This window comes from Netta rufina (genome assembly GCF_964035555.1).
Source record: "Netta rufina genome assembly, chromosome: 1".
NCBI classification, from domain to species: domain Eukaryota; kingdom Metazoa; phylum Chordata; class Aves; order Anseriformes; family Anatidae; genus Netta; species Netta rufina.
Window position 1 is genome coordinate 128,771,503 of NC_140123.1, and position 21,582 is coordinate 128,793,084.

At 37.0% G+C, this 21,582-nt stretch overlaps 1 protein-coding gene across 1 annotated transcript in view; it reads right to left on the reverse strand.

The window, feature by feature from the left end:
• ANO2 (anoctamin 2) overlaps positions 1-21,582 on the reverse strand; it is a gene marked incomplete at both ends in the record, with an annotated part of 184,700 nt that overhangs the window by 84,426 nt on the left and 78,692 nt on the right. The window contains one exon of the mRNA XM_084296494.1: positions 16,815-16,898. Coding sequence (XP_084152620.1) covers positions 16,815-16,898 — 84 coding nt within the window. The remainder of the gene's footprint in view (positions 1-16,814; positions 16,899-21,582) is intronic.

A 21,582-nucleotide genomic window follows, 5' to 3' on the forward strand; every position in this document is an offset into this window, starting at 1 on the left:
ATTTTGAAAATAATGGGAGATGTATCCAATAGTAGTCTTTACAAAAGCAGTCACTCACTTTGAGCACCTGCAATTTCTGTCTACCAAACACTGAAAACAAGAATGGAAAACAAAACAAAAAATATATAGTTTGGCTGTAAATGTTTTTCACAGATTTCTGCAAATTCAAGTGGAGCATTAGTACTTGCTGCTTACTTCCTACATTACCCAGGACAAAGGATAGCACTCCAGACAGTGCTCCCTAGGTTGTATCTCTCAAAGTAAATAATTTTCTATTATTTTTATAAGCTATCTAGGCAGAGAGACAACACAGAGTTCCCTCCTTCTTTTGTTTCTGTAGAGAGGAGCACTCAGTCCCATAGTTTATCCTCCCTGTATCTTCTCAATATCAAAAACAGAACCCTGAAAGGTTCTGGAAGGTTAAGGCTGTCCACGTGAGCTGTGGATTTCGCAATTACTTATGGGCACAAGAAAGCTGACACTTGATCCCTGAAAATATCCCAACCAGGTCTCTCCAGTGTTCTGCTGTCTGTCGGTCATGTGTGTATGTCCACCACTCACAGGGCAATAATCACTGACCAGAGAAAATAAAGGCCAAAACACCCTAAAAAATGTTCTGCTCCGGTTGTTGCCCCTCAGGTCCAAATCTCTGAGAAGAGTTCATTCTTTCAGTCCTAACAAAGAGAAACTTTAGAGATGCTTTTTGTAAAGGCACAGCTGGCCAGATTTTCAAAAGTGCTCAGCTCCCAACAGCTTTTACAATTCTCAGTGGGAACTATCAGCTCTTAAACTCTTTTGAAAACATAGCCATATATAAAATAAAAATGAATTCAATTCAATTTATTCTCTGGCCTGCATTCCTGACAGCTGTAATTAGATAGTTATACCTCAAGCTTGTGGACCAATCAGCGGCATCCTCCTGAAGAACAGTCTAAATGTAGACCCTCTGGGACTTTAGTAGGAATGTGCTCCATGACTGCTGATCTCCACAGTATACCTGGGCTCCACCAACAGCATTGCAATGCATCTGATGGTGACTCAAGGTTTCTATTCCTTATAATACTGCAGCCAAAACTCTTGGCTGGCTTGGCAAGGAAATGCTTTGGCATGCTGTATGGACTCCAATTATTTTTCAGATGAAATAGAGCATAATCCTTAGTGAGTTTCATTGCATACTGCTGCATTGAGCCACTTCTAAGGGCTGTTTCACATTTACCTTGAGTGCATGCAGAGCAGTGGCATATTTGTACAAACCTCCAGGAGCAAAATGGGAAACCTGGAGAAACTGGCTTACAAACTTAGGACCCTCCAGATTTTCAGTGTAGGCTTGCCAAGGTTCATTGTTTAAGTGTCATCTGGTTGGCTGAGTTTCATTTTGCTTGACTGAAATTTCTACTTCTTATACTTTCACCAAAAGCCATCCATGGATTTAAATCAGTCTTTTACCATCAGTATAGTCATTTTCCATACCAAACACTTCTGAATGCAACTAGCTGACTCACTTCCCATCCAAAATGGTCTTGCCATTAGATATCATATGGAAGATGATAGCTCTCCTTGCAAACAGACAACAGCTGGGACTGGTTTCTCACAGTCCTAATGGGTCTGCTGAGCAACTAGGAACCACAAAAGTAAGGAACTCTTTTATTCGTCTAGTAAAAGCCTCATAGCCTTTTGTGCATGCCTTCAAGTGAATATCAGGTAGAATAACTGTGTACCACTAACAATTTGACACCCTGAGGCCTTTTGGCCTTGAATTCTTCGAGGACGTCATAACTGCTTCTTCTATAAGGAAAATGTTTAGACAAATGGAAGTTACTTCTTAAATCTATGGTACTTTGTTCCAGTAGGCACTGCAGCTGCACATGCAACTGAAATGCATTTAATACCACACCCAATTACTTTCTTTTCTCTACAATGGCTATCCCAAAATCCATCCATAATCTGACCCATGAGAGGGGCAACTGGACTTTCGGAATGACTCTAGAGCAAGGATTTAACTTGAGCTTTTAAACCCAGCAGGAAACCTTAAAACAATTGACTAATCTAGCTCTAAATTAAATTCAGTGCCACATTGAAACTGTTACTTTCCATGACACACAGATTTTGAAAACAGTATTTCAATTAAATCTCTATTTGACCACTTCAATCAACTATCAAGGAACAAGAATGTGGATTAGACTGTTTAAAACAGTAATAATGGTCAAATACAATCAGTGGTTTTAATATTGCCAAAGAATTAAAAATTCAGTTCTAATGATTCAAGAACTACACAAAATATTAGAGGACTCCTATTTGTGCTGAATGGCCACAACAGAATTTGGCACAGTAGAAGGAAACAGTATGTCACTTACTATTTATTAACATCTTAAGGACCAGAAACTTTGGTCAAATCTTAAACATGCTATTCAATTGGCTTGGAACTGCAAATGGTTGCACTGGAATAGCAAACATAGCTTCATTTTCCATCAGTTAATGAAGCTACCACTCCATTTTAGAAGAAGTCTAATTTAAGCTTTCTGCTTTGCAGTTGTTATAAACTTTAGGAAAAATGAATAAATAAATAAATAAATAAAAGTCACATTTGTAAAAGACATGACAAACACAATCTAATACCAGCATATGTTACAGCAAGACTCAACGTGCATTTTTGAGAGATTGTTCTATACAAGCACATTCTATGCTTCAGTCCAATGGACTACACCAGAAAGCAAGCAGCTTAGGTAAAATATTTGGACACCCAGAAGTTGAAAACTCCAAAATATAATCAGAAATTCATGACAGAAAATTCTAAGCTGAGAAGTTAGTGTTTTAAAAAGTTGTAAGCTGCTAAAAATAGATACAACTTTTCTGGATGCAACATTAGAAATCCCACTTATAGCTTGGATGAAAATTGTATAATACTACAATGGAAAGAAATGAAATACCTAAGGGAAATGCACACACACTTCCTATAAGCATGTTAGTTTTTTTATATTTCCTTATTTCTCAATGTATGGCTTGTGCAATTCCTATGTATAATCTAGGGGTTCAGTTCTGAAGACAATAAGTGCTACTCTCAGCTCCATTGGTTAGTTAATCTTGAAACCATAGAAAAGTAAAGAAAGCTAAACTTTAAAACTGTGAACTATAAACTATAAATAGAAACTATAGAATATAAATTATAAACTATGCTTAGCCAAGCTTATACCAAAATTTATATTTCATACACAGAACATCTTAGGTTCAGTGGGTGTTTCATCATTACAATCAATGATGTGTATCTTCTCTGTCAACTACACTGCTTCAACTTAGCATATCCCTGCAGGTCAGTTTTTGATTTAATCTGAATACTATCGATCTTGCATTTCAATCAGCAGCATGTAAGCAGTCCTCATAACCAATCTGCAGATCTACTCTTCCCTTCAGAACAAAGAGAAACTACTTACAGAAAGTTTAAACCTTTCTTGTAGTGCTTTTAAACCAAGACCAACTATCTAGAGCTTTCTAAAACAGGCTCAGTAAATGTTTACGTACATGCATAAGATTATATACATGCTTAACTTCTTGTAAGGAAGAGATTTGTTGTGGAATAGGAGAGAAGAAGCAACCCATCATACACTTACCCGTGAAAAAGTAAATCCAAGATGGAAGGGAAGTATTTAGTCCTAGTGAATAGGTGAAAAATCCATGTTACCAAAAACAAATAAACAAGGGAGTGTGTATGTATAGTAGAGAGAGGTGAGGAAAAATTGCAACCTTTATGACATTGGAGTCACATGCCACATAACTAAACAGTTCTAGGACAAAGTTGGGTTTTGGCACTATTACTCAAAAAATATACATGTAGTTCTGCTGCTGTGTCAATGCATCATGGCACGGTGGCAAAATCAGTTTAAAATATTTTTGTTGGATCACAGTCTTGTCTTATCAATCTTTTTCTATTGTTTCTTAGGAAAAAAAAAAGGTACATGGAAAAGGGGTGGCATAATGCTATAGCAAGGTTTATTCACCTTTCACTAATTACATAACTGTGGGTTTTGAATAGTTCAGTCTGTGTCGCTGTAAGCATTGTGGTGATTTCCAAAATAGATAGCAATTAAGTTGATTATATCTGTCATATCTGCTTTTTTCCTCAAAAGCCTTTGGTTATTTTAATTTTCTTATCTTTACTTTTCTGTCCTTAGTTTCTAGCCCTATTTCCAATTCTGCACCTTAATTGCTCAGGTTGATAACACTTTAGCTTCTATGCAAGCCTATTTAGAGTATCTTTGACCACATAGTACAAAATACAAACCCATGGAAAAAAAAAAAAAAAAAAAAAAAACTTATTTAAGAAAATCCCAGTGAAATTTTTAAGTGACGCTTAACTGTACACTTCTTTAATTATTCAATCTTGGCCATTCTGTAAGTCAGCTAAAACAGCTATTGTATGCTTATTTTCATCTACAACCTGTTAAAAATTCCAGTCAGCTTTGTGCCTGATTCAGTTTTCCCTGACACTTATTTTGTCTCTCTGAATCTACTCTAGATTTTGCATTTCATAAGGAGAATCTGAAGAGTAAAAGTAGTCTTAAAAGTCTGTGACACTTCCCTGGCTTGTCACTTAGGTGAAAAAGGGGGCTTTATTGTCTTCAACAGTAACCTCACCAGAAAATTGTACTGTAATAAATGAGAGTGGGTGAAAGCTTGTCTTTTTAGTACAAGAGCCTTCAAAATGCATAAGAGCAGAGGGGCCAAACTTGGCCGTGTCATTCTTGCTTACATAACTGAACAAGCAAGTTATCTGGTAGCTCAGGCTTGCAGGGCTGGCCTTTCTTTACAGTCTAGAAGATGCCCCATGTTAGACAGGAGACAGTTATGGCTTCTCCGAAAGGGACCTGCTGCTGCCCAGAGTGATGCTGGTTGTGCCTCTGTAAGAGCAGATTTAATACACGAAAATTCTGCTGTGCAAGAGCATATGAGATAGAGGGGTGAGAAACTAACATATAGACATCAAGGTCAGTGCAGAAGGAGGGCAGGAAGTGCTCTAGACAAGGAGCAGAAGTTCACCTGTGGCCTGTGGAAAGGACCCTGGTGGAGCAAGTTGTCCCACTGCAGCCCATGGGTCCCATGGCAGAGCAGATCTCCACGCTGCAGCCCATGGAGAGCCCCCACAGGAGCAGGACCCAGGCCGGAGCTGCAGCCCAAGGAGAGGAGCCCACACAAGAGCAGGGGTCTGGGGGCAGCTGCCACCCATGGAGAACCTGTGCTGGAGCAGTTTGCTCCTGACAGATGGACCATGTGGGAGCAGTTCTTGAAGAGCTGTTCTTGAAGAGCAGTTCTTGAAGAGCATGTGGGAAGCCCATGGAAGATCAGCCTGGGAAGGTGGTCATCCCATGGGAGGAATCCCACATGGAGCAGGGCAAGAGAATGACCATAAAGGTACATAAGAGATGAAGCATTACAGAGTGACCACAGCCCCCATTCTCCTGTGCCACTTGAGGTAAGAAGGTAGAACAGGACAGATAGGGGGAAGGTGTTTTTAGGTTGCTTTTAGTTCTCACTGTTCTAGTCTGTTAGTTATAGGCAATAAATTACATGAATCTCCATTCTGCTGAGTCTGCTTTGCCTGTGATGCTGATTGGTGAGTGATTTCCCTGAGATTTCTTACCCTTGAGCTTGTTTTCATCATATTTTCTTCCCCTGTTCTGCTGAGGAGGGGGAGTGGCAGTGGTTGACCATAGACAGCCATCAGTGTGAAAACACCAGATTGGCCCTGAAGGGATAATGACACACAATGAAGGCCTTTCCATTTTCCGTGAAGAAGAGCAGGAAGGCTTACAGAGCATGCAGGACTCCCTTCTTTCAGGTAGCCACAGACAGAATCTTTTCTCTCTCCTTGGACTGGGTAAGTAGTTGACCTCCTTACTGATAGTGCTCTATGTTTGGTTCACAAAAAAAAAAAAAAAAAAAAAAAGAAAAAAGGTACAATTGGAATTGGGAATGATCACATGAGGGACAGCAAAGAATGGGGACAATGGGGCAGGAAGCACACCAAACACCAGATGCAATATAGTTGCATCACCAACTTACCTTTTTTTTTTTTTTAATGCAAGTTCTTATAACCATTTTTTTTCCATTCAGTTTCAGTGAAACATATTGATTTATAACCTTAGAATCTTCTTAATAAGATTAGAATTAGAAATAGAATCTTCTTACTAAACAGATGTCAGTTATTTTCTGTTGCTTTTTAATCAGTATGTTTAAGTACTTTTCAATTAATTGTTTTAACTTCATTTTCAAAGTCTAAATAAAAATTATTTTTTTCAGCTTTTCATTTCAATTTTGCACCTGAGAAAATAACTTTTCATGTGAGCTATCTTTTTTTCTTTTTTGGTCTGATGCTTTTTTGTTGCTGTTTTTTTTGTTTGTTTGTTTTTTGTTTTGTTTTGTTTAATGTGATTAAGCCTAATTATGTCCAGAACCCTTTACTACTATTTTTTTCATGCTTGCTTTGGATGCAAATTTACAATATTTTTTAGAATTTTTAAATATTAAGCCTCTTCAACTCTCAAAGCTCTGTAATCCAGCATACCTTGCTAGTTGATTCATTTCATTTCTCAAAGATGACCTTGTTCTAGAGAACATCATTTATAGGTTATTTTTCATTTATCAGATACAGCATATTTGGATGCCTATACAGGCAACCTGCTCTAGGGAAGCTACTTTGGCAGGTGGTTTGGACCCAATGATCTCTTGAGGTCCCTTACAATCCTTACAATTCTGTGATTCTGTGATTTCTTGGTATTTAATGTCAATATTGAGCAGACCTTTTCAAGTGTGTCTCAAGTGTATCTGAAGCAGAATTTTGCTGTTTTGCTTCATGACCAGTGCTGATTTAAAAGCGTGCAGCAATACTTTCGTAAATACTATGTTGTTTGCCTTGCATGAACCCATCAGCTGACAATAGATTAAGTAAAAAGAAAATAAAATCAATAATTTCTTCATGGTCAATGTTTATAGAAAGAAAAGTTATTTGAAATTATTTTAAATGTTTTCTTTATCTGTAAAGACCATTCATTCTGTATTGCTGGATTTGATAATCTTTCTCCTTAAAATAATGTCCAAGAAGTTCATATCAGTTTAATTTTCAAGTTATTCAGCATCAGTTTTGTTAAGAGAGAAAAAGTCTCTCTCCACATCAGGAATGATATTTTGCATTGCATTTGAAAGATATCCTTCAGACAACCATAAGTAAATGCAATAGATTTTTTAAATAATAATTTACAGTAAATAAAACATTTTTTTTTTCTGTGTGGAAGGATTGATATTTACTATACTTTATCATTTTCCCAAATCCTAAAAAAGCCTATTAAAATCTCTTTGGCCACTGTATACAAGAGATTCTAAAATCTCTTGGCCACTGTACTTTGCCATATTATCTTTACTTAGTAATGAAAATTAGACAAACAGAAAATACTTGTAGTGCTGAGAAATTATGAGATGCAAAGTGAGAATATTTAAAAATAAATATTTTGAGGTGAAGCGGAAGAAAAGAATCTATGGAAGGGAAGGAGAGAACTGTAGGAAGGAAGGAAGGGAGGAAGGGAGGAAGGGAGGAAGGGAGGAAGGGAGGAAGGGAGGAAGGGAGGAAGGGAGGAAGGGAGGAAGGGAGGAAGGGAGGAAGGGAGGAAGGGAGGGAGGAACCTAGCAAAGGAGTAAAGAGGGAGTTACTGTAAATGAAAAAACAGATGCAAGAACTGAATTAACTGTGTAGACCCAGAATTTTGGAAAAAAAAAAAAAAAAAAAATTTGCCTATCAAAAGGATGACTTTTGTAGTGCATTGACATAAAAACAGAAGTGAAGCTGAATTTTTGATACAGCATTTGTAACACAGTCCAACTGATATTTGAAATATTTTCAAATATTATAGTACAATAATTAATCAAGAATATAGGAATATTTTGAATATAGGAGACAAGTACCAACGTTTTCAAAGAAGTATTTATGTTGTTTCAAGAAATGAGGCCTGACTTATTTTCCAGGCAATTTGACTCACTAAGAAAACCAAGCACTGAACATGAAAATCAGGTCCAAAAGAAACAAAACAGTGCAACATTTGGTCCAGAAAGTTGACTGTGTTTCACTAAGCCACTGAATTTTATTAGGGAAAGGAAAAATGGCGGCTGGTGTCTGTCAGTTAAGAGACTCCAGACTGATGCTCAAGAAATTGTTCCATTTTAAACCCACCAGGATTTTCTTCACTGTTGCTTGGGAGAAGGGTAGGAAGGATGGGAATTAGACAGACTACCACACCAGTGAGCTGTGGATTTCAAATATGAGACTCATTTTAGCCATATGATTTAAGGTAAATTTGGCAATTAGGCCAAAGATAGCAGTAAAACCTAGAACTGTTCTTGCACGTTGGCATCAAACAGTTGCAGAAGCTTCCTAACACCTTTCTTTGATTCTCTGGTATAATTTCATGGAATTTTTAGAATAGAATAAAAATATGTGATGGGTTGAATTTCTAACAGTTATGTTAAAAAAAGGTGAAATGCCAATTTTATTTATATCATTAGCCATGCACCAGCCTGCAAAGCTACAGAAGGTGTATATCACTGGAATTTCTTCAATTAGTTCATGCATCCAAACCAGCTTTACATTTTCACTGCATAAATAATGGAGTTGAAAGAAGCCATGAATCCAGCATTATGTATTAACAATCCAAAGTCTGCTTTCATTAAATTCACTTGTATGATTCTCAAGTGACATCAACAGGAGAAAAAGATGATTTGAATAACCAGGTAAGAATTCAAGTTTACTTCATTAAATACCATGATGTGATGTGAAGGACCTTCCAAACAGCATGTCATCCTATCTCTAAATTAAGTGTATCGTGAAAATTAGCAGATCAGCAGGCAAGTGTTTTCCAATTAAGCATGGTAATAGCTGTAAAAGTTATGCAGTTCCAACTGGCTTCTTTAGCTGCTTGAATTTGGAGTAAGTGGAATTTCTATCTTCATAGGATGGATACCCAAAGGAATTTAATGTAAATGCCATTTATTTCTTTAAAAATGCAGACAGGATTGCAGTATGCATAAAATAAAAAATAAAAAATCTTGGCAACTAGCTCAACTGAATATTGTTTCCATAGCCAATTTATGTAAAATTTGTCCCAAATCTAGTCTTCTGCTTTGACCTTGGAGATTAATAGTATGAAATTTACCCTATAAATATGCTCAGCAGAAAGTAAAAAATACAGTCCAAGATACAGGAGTTTGTCACCAGCACACGGGAAAGGAAAATACTCTAGTTTTTCTTCTTCAACTATCTGCATTAAATCAAAACCCAGCAGACTTCTGGAGATTTATTTTTCAGCCTGAGACTTTGCTATAACCCTCTAACCTGTTATTATAGTCTTTCATTGGGTACAACATGATAATAAGTCATCTGCAGTAACTGTAGACTTAAGGACCGATACTTTATTATTTACTCAGGCAGAACTCCTATTAATTTCAAGAACTGATGAATAGAACCTTTAGGAATGAGTTTTTCCATTCAGTTTAATAGGAAAGAGACCTGCTTCATCTTTATTGTTGTCAATAAGAAGCTTAGGCCTCAATTCAAAATAGCACATAATTTGTATCCATATTCAGGACACTGATGCATGTGCTTAACTTTAATTGTTAAGTCCCAGCTACATGATTAAACATAAGCCCTAGAAAGAACGTTTCCTTGAGCCAGAATCTTAATGAGTAACACAAATGAGAAGACCAACAAACAGCAGCCCTGCCTACTCTTGCTTCTAGGTTCAAAGCTCTCTTCTGAAAAAGACCACTAATTTTTATTTTGGCAGAGTCTCGTGACAATTACATACCTTTTTCTTAAAATCCTGGCTCTGATCCACACTGCTTAGCCTTCAACAGATGAATAAAAAGCATCCAATATTCTTAGTTAAACAACCTTTTGATGTCTAGACAGAACAGTGATTTCCTTCACTTGTCTTTTGGAGAGGAGGAATAGAAGGTAAAGGAGCAGGCTGATGTCACTGTAAGTGAAACCCATGTCTGAGCACAGGAAGGAAAAGTAGGTGTTTGGGAACTATCACCACTTGATTAGCAAAAGTGAATCAAACCTCACCAACTGATTGCTTCCTGTGAGAAAATGACTAGACCTGTGGCCAAGAGACCTGTCAATATCATTTGCCTTAACTTCAGCAAAAAACTAGTGGGATGGTCTGGTTCAAAGGATATTGGCTAATAAGTTGTACTTTACCAGAGGCCAGTAACACCTGAAGTACTTCTGGGGTCTGTACTAGGACTGCCCCATCTAACATCTTTAGGGAAGGACCTAGAGGAGGTGATGGAATGCTTGCTTATGTACAGATGTCATTAGACATGGGGGTTGTGGGCAATCAAACTGCTTGAGAGAAGGGCTGCCATCCAGAGGGACCTAGAGACAGGCTTGAAGAACAGGGTTATATGAACTACATGAAATGCAAAGACAAATGCAAAGACTTGCCTTGGGGAGTGAAAACTCCTTGCAGTGAGTGGTACAGTCTCTGCTGAAAAGGCTCTTCAGGTTCTGTGTAGACAGCAAGCTGAATGTGAGCCCGGAGTGTACCCTGGCAGTGAATAACACTGACAGCATACAGCTGTATTAACAGAAACATAGCCAGTGGATCAAGGGAAGTGATAATCTCTGACATCTTAACACTCATTAGACTGCACCTAAAATACTGTGTCCCATTTTGGGCCCCCCAGTAGGAAAAATAAATTGCTAACCTTTATGAGTCCAGCAAAGGGCCCTGGAGAACTTTCTGTGTGAAGAGGCTCAGGACCAAGGCTTGCTGAGTTTGTTTAGCTCTGTCATCAAGAAGACAGAGACAGGTGCCACACAGCAGGGCACAACAAGAGAATAAGGGACAACAGGCATAACCTGAAACAAGAGAAGTTCATGCTAGACAAAATGAAGAACCATGAGGACAGTCAAGCATTGTCCAGAGAGTCTGTGCAGTCTCCATCAGGTTTTCAAAACCCCACTATCCAGTATTATCCATTAGCCTGATTGATCAGGTCTGAATATACCTGACACAGCTTTGAGCAGGAGTTTGAACTAGATAAAATACTAAAATTCTTTCTAACTTGAATTATCCTATGACTGTGTATTTCTAATAAGCATTTTATTTCTTCAAATCAAGGGTTATTGGAAGAGCTCCATCCTTCTGAAGGCTGTTTTTGATTTCAAAGGAATTATAGTACTGGAATATAATTCTAAATACTGAAGCAGAGTACTGTGGCTGTACAGTGAGTTTATTTATTTGATACAAATGAGAAAATCTATTTTAGATTTTCAGAGATGGAAGAGCAAATAAGACATTTTTAGCTCATAGATAATCAAATTCTAAGTCAACAATAGTGAAGAGTTTTGAATATACATCATATATCCCTTACTGTCAAACCACCCACACATCTAAAGAAGAACATACTGAAAGACCATTAGAACAGTCTTTTGAAGACACAAGTTTTGTTTATGAATACTCTGTTGTAAACTGGTGTAACCAAGAACACAAATCAAAATTTAAATAATCAGAATTATAACCATTAGCCTTCAAATTTTGGCTTGATCCAATTAGCCAACCAAATAACAAAACAATAAAGAAAATAAGATCTCTCTTTAAGATTATCATCACAATTGTCCTTATTCACCTCCACTCATTCTACATTTATCATTTATAAAAGTTAATGATACAAAGAATGAGTTGAAAAGGAAAAAAATATAAATTATTACATATTCCTCTTACTATCCCATGTGCTTGGAAAGAAAAGGCATTTGTGAAAATAAAGCAAGGAAAGAGAAAGGCTAGAAAAAACATCATCAAATTTAAGAAATGTTGAATCAAAATTGGTATTTTTACCACATTAATAGTGAGGTCTAATAAATGTTGAAAAATGCTTTTCTCAAATTAGAGATTTGACAAAAACAATTAGAGATTAAAGAACTCTAGGTCTATTCACAGATCTTTTACCATTATGATTGTTCAAATTAATATTTATAAACAATTATCTTGGTTTCTTCTACACAGTTATAGCTAATATACATAAATAAATAATAAAAAGTTTTGTTTTTCTATAGTTAATAGTTAATAATAACAAGGATTTGCTTAATAAAGGGACGGACTCTAACATATGAAGTGTTTTTTGTTGGGGTATTTGCCTATGCAGAACTGGAATCTGAGATATCTACTAGTAGCAGGAAGTACTATTTCATGCCTTGCAATGCTGACAAATTTTTAAATATATTCATAAGGCATTCATTAGCAGCATGCAACTCTATTTTATATTCACCTGTATCATCCTTACATTACACACCTACCTTTTTCAAACCAGCTTGCTTTAATTCAGCTGTTAATTGAAATGAAATGTTTTGGAAAGAAAGATGACTTTTTTTTCTTTCAGTTAACAGCTGAATTAACAATAATGGATCTTGCCACTTTCATTTTTAAGAAGTAATTAAAACTAAGATAGAATGCCATATTTTGTTATCTCCAGGGTTTGCTCCAAGTAAGGACATGAGACAAGAGACAAGCCCTTTTTTCTATAAGGAAAGTTTTCCTTGAGAAATATGGAATGACTTCTTGGGGTTTCTGCCAAATAAGAAAGATAAGAATATATATGGTGTTTCATCATGTTTGCCAGATCAGCTAGACATTTAATGAAAAGGAGATAGAGCCTGATCCATCTCTCACAGAAATGACAGAAAGGTCTTCTTTCCATCATCTCCAGTGAGAGTTCAATCTAGCCCCATCTGCATGTTTTCAGGCACAATACCAATTTTCATTTCCTGACCTGGATGTATTTCCATTTGGAACATTAGTATTGCACAGAGAGAGGAACAGCTTATCACAAGATTACAAGTATCCAACACCTTTTATATTTAACATTCTGCAGATAGAGTAACTTTATCCTTTTTGTTAAATATATCTATTCACATCTTCAGTGCTATAGTGTTTTAAACAAGAACAACATCCAAAAAAAAAATTGCTTTATTAAAACAGTTACAGCTGCCTTCTTCCCATGAACATATCATCAAACAAATACATGCACACACACAATGTGAATATTCATCTCTGCTGCAAGGGTAAAGAAAGCTTTTAAGGTATATGAATCTGGAACTAAGTTTTACATTGCAAGGCTTTATTTTCATGACCTCAAAGAATCAAATAATGTTACCAATTTTAAGTCGATTCACTCACACATTTCCAGAGTCTTTCACTTAGAACTTGTCATTTTTCCAAATAAATGTCATAATTTATAAGGACTATCTCTTTATGCATTTGCTACTTAACCTGAGGTATTTCATGCAAATGTTTCAACTCCTTCAGCATTAAATGAATTGTCTTCTGAAACAGGAGAACACTGAGGTATAATTGTAAGAAAAACTTCACACTAACCTTTAGTGAAGTGTTCTGAGTCCTCACATTTTCTTTCCCCTTCTCAGAATAACCAATAAGATATTTGCTAAAACAGCCTGAGCCACACAGGATAGTGCAGGCTAAAATTTTGTTCTCTTCTTACTACTGGAGTCTAAATACTCTAAGTAGTATTTGTATGAAAGCTATACTCTGTAATACAAACCCCATTAAGCAAGCAGTACACTAGATCTGTAATACTTTCTATTTTCAGTCTCAATCAAGCTAATTTGAAATGAATTGCCTTGGTAGAGAGACTCATATTTACTGGCCCTTACAGGTACTGGGCATCTTCCACACTCATTAAAGTTAATGACTTCAACAACAGTGAAAACTCTGTGTTGACATAGGTTTCCTCTTAATAGGTATTCCCAAGTTATCACTGAAGAGAGTATGAAACTGCTGGTGTTGATTTTCTTCTGCAATCACAACACCAGCACACAACAAAACACTCATCCCTTCATTGTAAAATGATTCTATTAGCTTAACAGGGACTCCTTGTTGAAGTAAGACACGAAAAAAAATAAAATAAATTGCACTGTACACAGAGATTTCCACATAAAAGCTCAGTTTCTCAACATAAAACTAGTCACATCCTCACCAGAACAGAGGAATTAACATATTGGAAATAAGCCAGTAATTTTATAGAAATAGATGCCTTTATGTAAGCTCTAAGTCAATATTCTCACAATAGCTGTGGCTTTGGCATCGTTTCTACCCCAACAAGCCACAGCTGCTGAACTGGAGACTTCTGACTTCATACGAGATAAGTAACAAGAAGTTTTAGCCACTGGTGCCAGAGCCTGTTCTTTGATATCAATACAGCAAACTGCAGTTGTTGACCTGTTACACGCAAATGATATACCTCAAAATCACACTAGTTATCTAAAAGTATTCAGGAAAGAACTTCACAAAGACTTATACCATGACATTAGATTGTCAACAAAGACATGATGAAAGCGAGACTTCTCTGAGGCTGAGGCTTATGTGTATTCACATAAAACCAAGAAATTAGGAGGAATGAATTTTTGACCACAGAGACCTCTACTTTGATGCAAGTCCAGTTGCTAGAAAATCTGCACTATTAATATGACAAAGTTCTGTACTCTGGCTTCCACCCAACAAGATGAAAGTATTGAGCCAGAGACCTCACAGAAACCTGTGCCTTGACATTAACATGCCATGCAAAAGCTGCTGAATATTGCAATAAGTAAAACATACAGCCATCTGAAGGCAAAAAAAGAAAAGATTAAAACCTCTAAAAATTATGTAGAATAACTATTCCAGACTCCAATATTCATCACTTTTAATGCCTAACTTTTCAGGATCTTCCAAAGTGAAATGAAATGGTACATTTCGATGGTTAAACATAACAGTTCAATTAAAGAACTGGGCTTTTCCCTCTTCAGCAGGTCTCACACAAACATTGCTTACATTTATATTATAAGATATTTGAGGTACAAAGTCTGAGCAAGAGACCTTCCAAACTCTGACTAATTTGTTGTTTACTGAAAATAAAAATAACAAAGGGGGCAGGGCAGGGAAGGGAAGGGAAGCAAAGGGAAGGGAAGAGAAGGAATCCAAAAATTGATTGCAACAGAATGAATAATCAAATTCAGTGACTGAAAACTGCTCAGAATTTTGGAATACATGTTAGCATTTTGGAGAGAGATGGTGGTGCATGAGTTACAAGATTAATATCTTTCTTAGAGAGTTATCTTAATCAATCCAAATTAAATCTTCTGTCCTATGAATAACTTATTTCTCCCTCCGAGCAACTGTATGATGGCAAATGTCAAAGCGCTTTATTTTTTAATTTTTTTAAAATGAAATGAATTCAGAAGCTTCAAAAAATCACTAAATGACACAAGAACTGGAATCTATTTTTTTCAAAATTACTTTAAAATTAAATAATACTAAAACTGGGAGTTCTTTCCCTTTGTGATGTCTGAAACGAATTTGTATAGTGCTGAATCTTTAAATTGCTCTTTGGTATGTTGCTGGATCTTCACATTGTTCATCATTTTCCACCTACACTCTTAGAAGAAAGCTAATCATTTAACTCTGCCTCAGGACCGCAAAAGTTTAATATTCTATAGCACCAGGTGCTTACTTATTTCCCAATTTCACTTAACTAAATCAGAAAGAGCTGAATGTCAGCAGCTGCTTTAGCCATCTTTTACCATCTTTGATTCTTCACTAGAAGGCCTAACAAAGTGCTCAGGGTGTAATGGAAGACCTTTCCTGTGTCAGAGAGCTCATACAGCAGAGTCATTCTGTTGTGTCAGAGTCTCTGCTCATATTGGGTCATATCCAAAGCCTTTTAAAGTAATTAATAATCTTTCTATTGTCTTCCGTAGAGTTTGGCTGGTCCATTAAGTGAAAGGTAGTCTTACTGAGATAAATCCTTCACTGGAAACACATCACAGTCTTGATGGTGAGCAGCAGAAGAAAGGGATCGTTATTTCATGTATTGTGAGGCTAAATTTGTTGTACCAAACCTCAAAACTGAAGTGCTTATGAGTGCTGATGAACTAGAACTCAAGCAGACATTGGAAGCAGACATTTACAAGAAGACATTGGAGAAAAAAAAAAAAAAAAAGTGTTTGTACTTAGGTTTGAAATAAGCAGAAAAATCCTAAATGCACTTCGATCTAAAAACAATATACTGATTAGTATTCAATCAATTTATCATAGAATCATAGAATGGCTCATGTTGGAAGGGGCCATATAGATCATCCAGTTTCAACTCCCCTGCCATAGGCAGGGATGCCACCCACTAGATCAGGTTGCTCAGGGTCTCATCTAACTTGCTTTTGAACACCTCCAGGGATGGGGCATCCACAACTTCTCTGGGCAACCTGTTCCAGTGCCTCACCATCCACTGAGTGAAGAATTTCCTCCTAATCTCTAATCTAAATCTCCCCAGTTTATAATAGAAATGCTATAAAAACTGCACAACTGTGTGACTGCAACATGACAAAAGATGTCAGTGTTAATTATGCCACTACAATAAAAGTTGTTTCCATTATTGTCCACAAAGGACTGAAATTCTAGGTCATTGCTACAAGAATTCTTGTGCTGATCATCTTTCTTTTCTAATTGTTCATCGCTCTACAGAGTAGATCCTGAACTACTTTTCAACCGGTGTTCAACTATTTAAGTAAAATGTTTTACTTTGCATAGCAAGCAAAGTCATGACCTTGAAACATATCAGTGGCACTACAAGGCTGCATAGCATAAGATCCAGAGCAAGCAACATACAAGATTGATGAAAAGCACCATAAAGTTTCTTTTGCAAACTGCCAGAGACAGAAAGATAATCACAATATAACAAAACATATCAAAATGTAAGTGAAAAGATAAGCCACATCTTACTTCATTTGGATCTTCCGTTGTCATGTTTTTATTTTTCAGCTTTTTCTGTAGCAATTTGGTTTCATACTCTGGTCTGGGATGCTCCTAAAAAGTAGAGTTAAAAACAAACAACAAAAAAAAAAAAAACAACAGAACAAAACAAAACAAAACTTGTGATAAATAAATAAATAAATAGATCCTGATTACTTATTCACAATTCAAGCCATGCAGATAAGTCAATACCACAGCACCTTTTGGACTAGGGGGATCACTGCCTAGGGATATGGGATATTTTATGGGATTCAGAGGAAGAGCATTGAGGGATTGCACAGAACTTACTAAGTTTTTTTGTTGTTGTTGTTGTTGTTGTTGTTGTTTGTTTGTTTGTTTTGTTTTTTAGTGGAGTAATCAAGTGTGGTGAAAGGAAGGGATCTAGGTCACTTGGGAAGGAACTAGTGTGTGAAAATGAGTGATAATGAGATTAAAAGGGCCAGTCTCATGGAAATAGCTTGCTGTTCTGCATAGGGGTCTGACCACCAGCTACTGGAGCAAGTGCAGACATGAAAGTATGTGTTGGGCTTGATGATCCTGAAGATATTTTCAAGCATAGATGATTTTATGATTATATGTGGGTGCTAGTGAAGATAAAGCCAGGGTGCCTCACAATCAGGTGAAGTGCCTGGGAACCCAGACGGGCGTAGGTGTCTAGGATAAGAACATGGTTGGAGTTGAACATGGGACCAGGGGACTCCAAGCCAGATGCCAGAGATATCAAAGGATCTAAGGGTCTTTAGTGGCAAGCTCCCTGTGCGTGTGTGTCTTGAAAGGCAGTAACATAGGGAGACTCTGGGGGTCCAAGGGGTATATGTCTGAGTGAGCAGCCAGGGTGAGGCTGTAGCTTCATGGGTGTGTATACTGCTGCCCAGTAAGCCAACAATATCCTGGGCTACATCAAAAGAAGTGTGGCCAGCAAACTGAAGACTGCAATTCTCCCCCTCTACTCTGCTCTTGTGAGACCATATCTGGAGTACTGTGTTCAGCTCTGGGGCCCCCACCACAAGAATGATATGGACCTATTAGAACAAGTCCACAGGAGGGCCACAAAGATAATTAAGGGACCGGAGCACCTCTCCTGTGAAGACAGGCTGAAGGAGTTGGTGTTGTTCAGCCTGAAGAAAAGAAGGCTCTGGGGAGACCTCATTGCACCTTCCAGTACCTAAAGGGTGCCCTACAGGAAAACTGGGGAGGCACTCTTTGTCAGGGACTAGAGTGATAGGACAAGGAGTTTTAAATGATTTTAAACTGAAATAGGGTAGATTTAGATTAGATATTAGGAAGGAATTCTTTCCTGAGTGTGGTGAGGCACTGGAACAGGTTGCCCAGAGAGGTTGTGGATCCCCATCCCTGGAAGTGTTCAAGGCCAGGCTGGCTGGGGCCTTAGCCAACCTGATCTAGTGGGTGGCATCCCTACCCACAGCAGGGGGTTTAGAATTAGATGATATTTAAGGTTCCCTCCAACATGAACCATTCTATTAAACTAAGATTCTATCTGAGTGCCAGAAACTGGAGAGGCCATCTGAGTCCTGTTACTGAGGGAATCCACACTGAATATATGTATATGCATGTATGCATGCATGTGTATATATATACATTCCCACTGGCAGACCTCCATCCTACTCATCCAGAGGGATGAGCAGGATGAGGCCACTGTGTTGTCTGTGTTTGCATGTCTGGTCTGTGTGCCTCTGTGATCTATGTGGCCAGCCATGTATGTACATATACACATTGTGCATATATGTGCTCTGTGTGCATGTGCCTATTGAGAATACATGCTTAGCTTCAATACAGGATGGAGTTGAGGGCACGGAAGTACAGCAGTCTCACATCTCTTGGGCTGTCTCTTGGGCAAATAGCCACATGTGAATAGTCCTTGTCAGTTGTATCTGTTCCATGTCACAGAAACTAGCTAAAAAATAGTAATCTAATTGTATCTAAAGGTTAAAAGTTTGGGCTGTAATCTAAAGATGTAATTGAGGAAAGCTGAAGATGTGGTGAATGATTTCAGAGATGTCACGGGAAAAATACTCACCACTCAGAGCTTTTTTCAGAAATGCCACTGTATAAGACTAAAACAACTCACATTCCTCTGTCCACTTATGAGTAACCCACTCACACACATTTCAGATAAGTAACATTGGCCACTGCTCTTATTATAATTAGTATGTATGTCTGTCAGCCTAGGAACAAAATCTGCTTACACTTTTTCATAAATCTGAAAGCAATCTAAAAACAAAAGCAATCTAAAAACTCATAAAAAAAAATAATCCTGATGGACAATAGAATAGGGATTGCCTCCAACTTCAGCAGTCATCTTGGAGGATATATAGGCTGTTCATTTTCTCCTGTCTGCAACATCTTCACTACCATCTTGAGCATTCTCTGTTGCATCCTAATTCATAGATGTTGTGATTCAATATGTTTTTTATCCTGTTCATATGAAGTTCCTGATGTGCTAAGCAGGTATGTGAACACACTGATATTCAAACAACTGTCTTAAATTAACGTTTCCATATCTTTTTTGAACTCTGTGAAGATGTAATATGCGTGTTTGTCTCAAAGGCAGTCTCATGAATGATACTTGCTTTCTACTGCTCCCTGAGAATCTGGTGCTAATGTGGTAGGCTTGTGTGAACTTTTTCTCTAAAGTACTGATATACCAAACATATCTAAAGAAAATGCTAGCATGATGGCTTGTTTTAAATTTAAATTTCATGTACTATTCAGATTAATAAAATATATGCTAGAAGAAAGCAGGAAAGGCTATCAATTTACTCAATCTACACTCAGAAGATTTGTCTTTCAAAGAATGTGATTCTCTCTCACTTTGCATTAAAGTCCTTTTGCATTACTCATGCCTCACATAAAAATCACTACCATAATGAATGTAGTTCAGGGATCACTATAGCACTAATTGTCATCAGGGTCACTGTTGTTATTACTCACAAACTGTTTTGGGTGCATGTGGAACTCCGAGAAATAATGAGACACAGGTAATCTGTGACATAATTGAATGTGATTAACAGCAAAAAAATGTTGGCAGACAGGATGGGGAAAGGACAGACAAAAATAAGCATTTAAAAATGCTATTGTCAATTCTTCTTACTTCTATCATGAAGTTTTGAAAGTTTAGGCTAGCTTGTTGATTTGGATCAATTTGTACCACATTTCATTAATTAGGGTTTACAGGTCACATGGAAGAAACATCTTAAGGCTTAAATGAAGAAACGGTGAAGGCATCAGGCATGTATAGGCTACATGCAAGGAGACAGCATGACAAAAGAAGAAAGATTAGTTGAATGAAAGTAAAAGAAGCTAAGGTGATCTAATCTCACTATAGGAGCACATATGAAATTGAACCGACTTCCTTCCTTTTTTCTTATTCTCTGTTAAGCAAAGCATTTTGGGACACCAGGGGCAGCTGTCAGAGGCCAGAGCAAATTTTGAAGAATGTCTTGAAAGGAAACAGGGTGAGAAAATTCCATGACAGTGAAATATAGCATAACTGTAACTTTCTGTTGTTGTTGTTGTCAGTTTTGCTTTAAGTGATTGTTCTGTTCAACTGTTGCTTAAGTTTCCTAGTAATACATTTCAATGTCCTTTTAACTGCATTTCACACACCTACATCAGGATTGGAAAATTAGTTTATCTTTCTTCACTGAATCTGTGAAGTCATTTTACTGTCGACTGAACAGACCACATCACATCCTGGAATACATGTGCCTATACATTCTTTTTATGAGTATATTGCATGAAACAATACTTTATAATATAGATTTAGAGATACTTGATCTTGATTGTGTTCATATATACATGGATGCAAAGGAACAGTTCCACTCTTTTCTGTAAGTGATTCAGAATCTGTTCTTTGCCTGAAAATGGGAAGAGTTCTACAGTCAGGACAATAAGCTAGAAATAGTTGTGATGACTTGAAGAAGGCCAAATGCCCATGTAGGGATAAATATGAATCCCATGATGCTGGAAGTGTGCCAGTACAGCTGTCAGACACTTACTGAAAAACCAGTTGAGCCAAGGTACTTTGAGGCCAAATGAGTGCTCAAAGTAGAAAATGATAACTCCCATCCTGAAAACAAAGAGCCAAATCATGAAATTTTTACTCAGATAAAACTCATATTGATATCATTGGGAATTCTTCCTGAGAATGGTATCCAGGATTTGGATATCAAGCACACAAGATGTATATACACTATACATTGCAAATTAAGGATAACATATATAAATATATATATATAAATATATATATAAATAAGGTAATATATATCGAATATACCTTGAATACAGTACGAATATATACAAAGAATGTATCTCTCTTTAAGTTCTCTTTGATTTAGGAAGAAAATAATTGAATTTTACAAAGTGTGCATGACAAACATATATGGATTCCTCATTAAAAATCTAAAACTATCCAAGAGTAAAAGTCCAAAGGAGTTGTCACAAAAAAAAAAAAAAAAAAGCCAACATACTGTTTTGGTTTTACACCTTAAGGAAAGTCAAAGAAGCACTGAGAACTCATTCAATAGCCTTGTCCTAATATGCTGAATGCAAGCAGAACAGCGAAGCAGTGAACAAAGCAGTGAACACTGAGAGGAGAGAAGGTATTCACAAATGAGAACTGAAATAACACAGATGCTGCCCCAAAATCAAGATGAAAACTTGAAGTGAATAGAACAGGGAGCCCAGCCATTCTCTATTGCAAGAGGGTTAATTATTA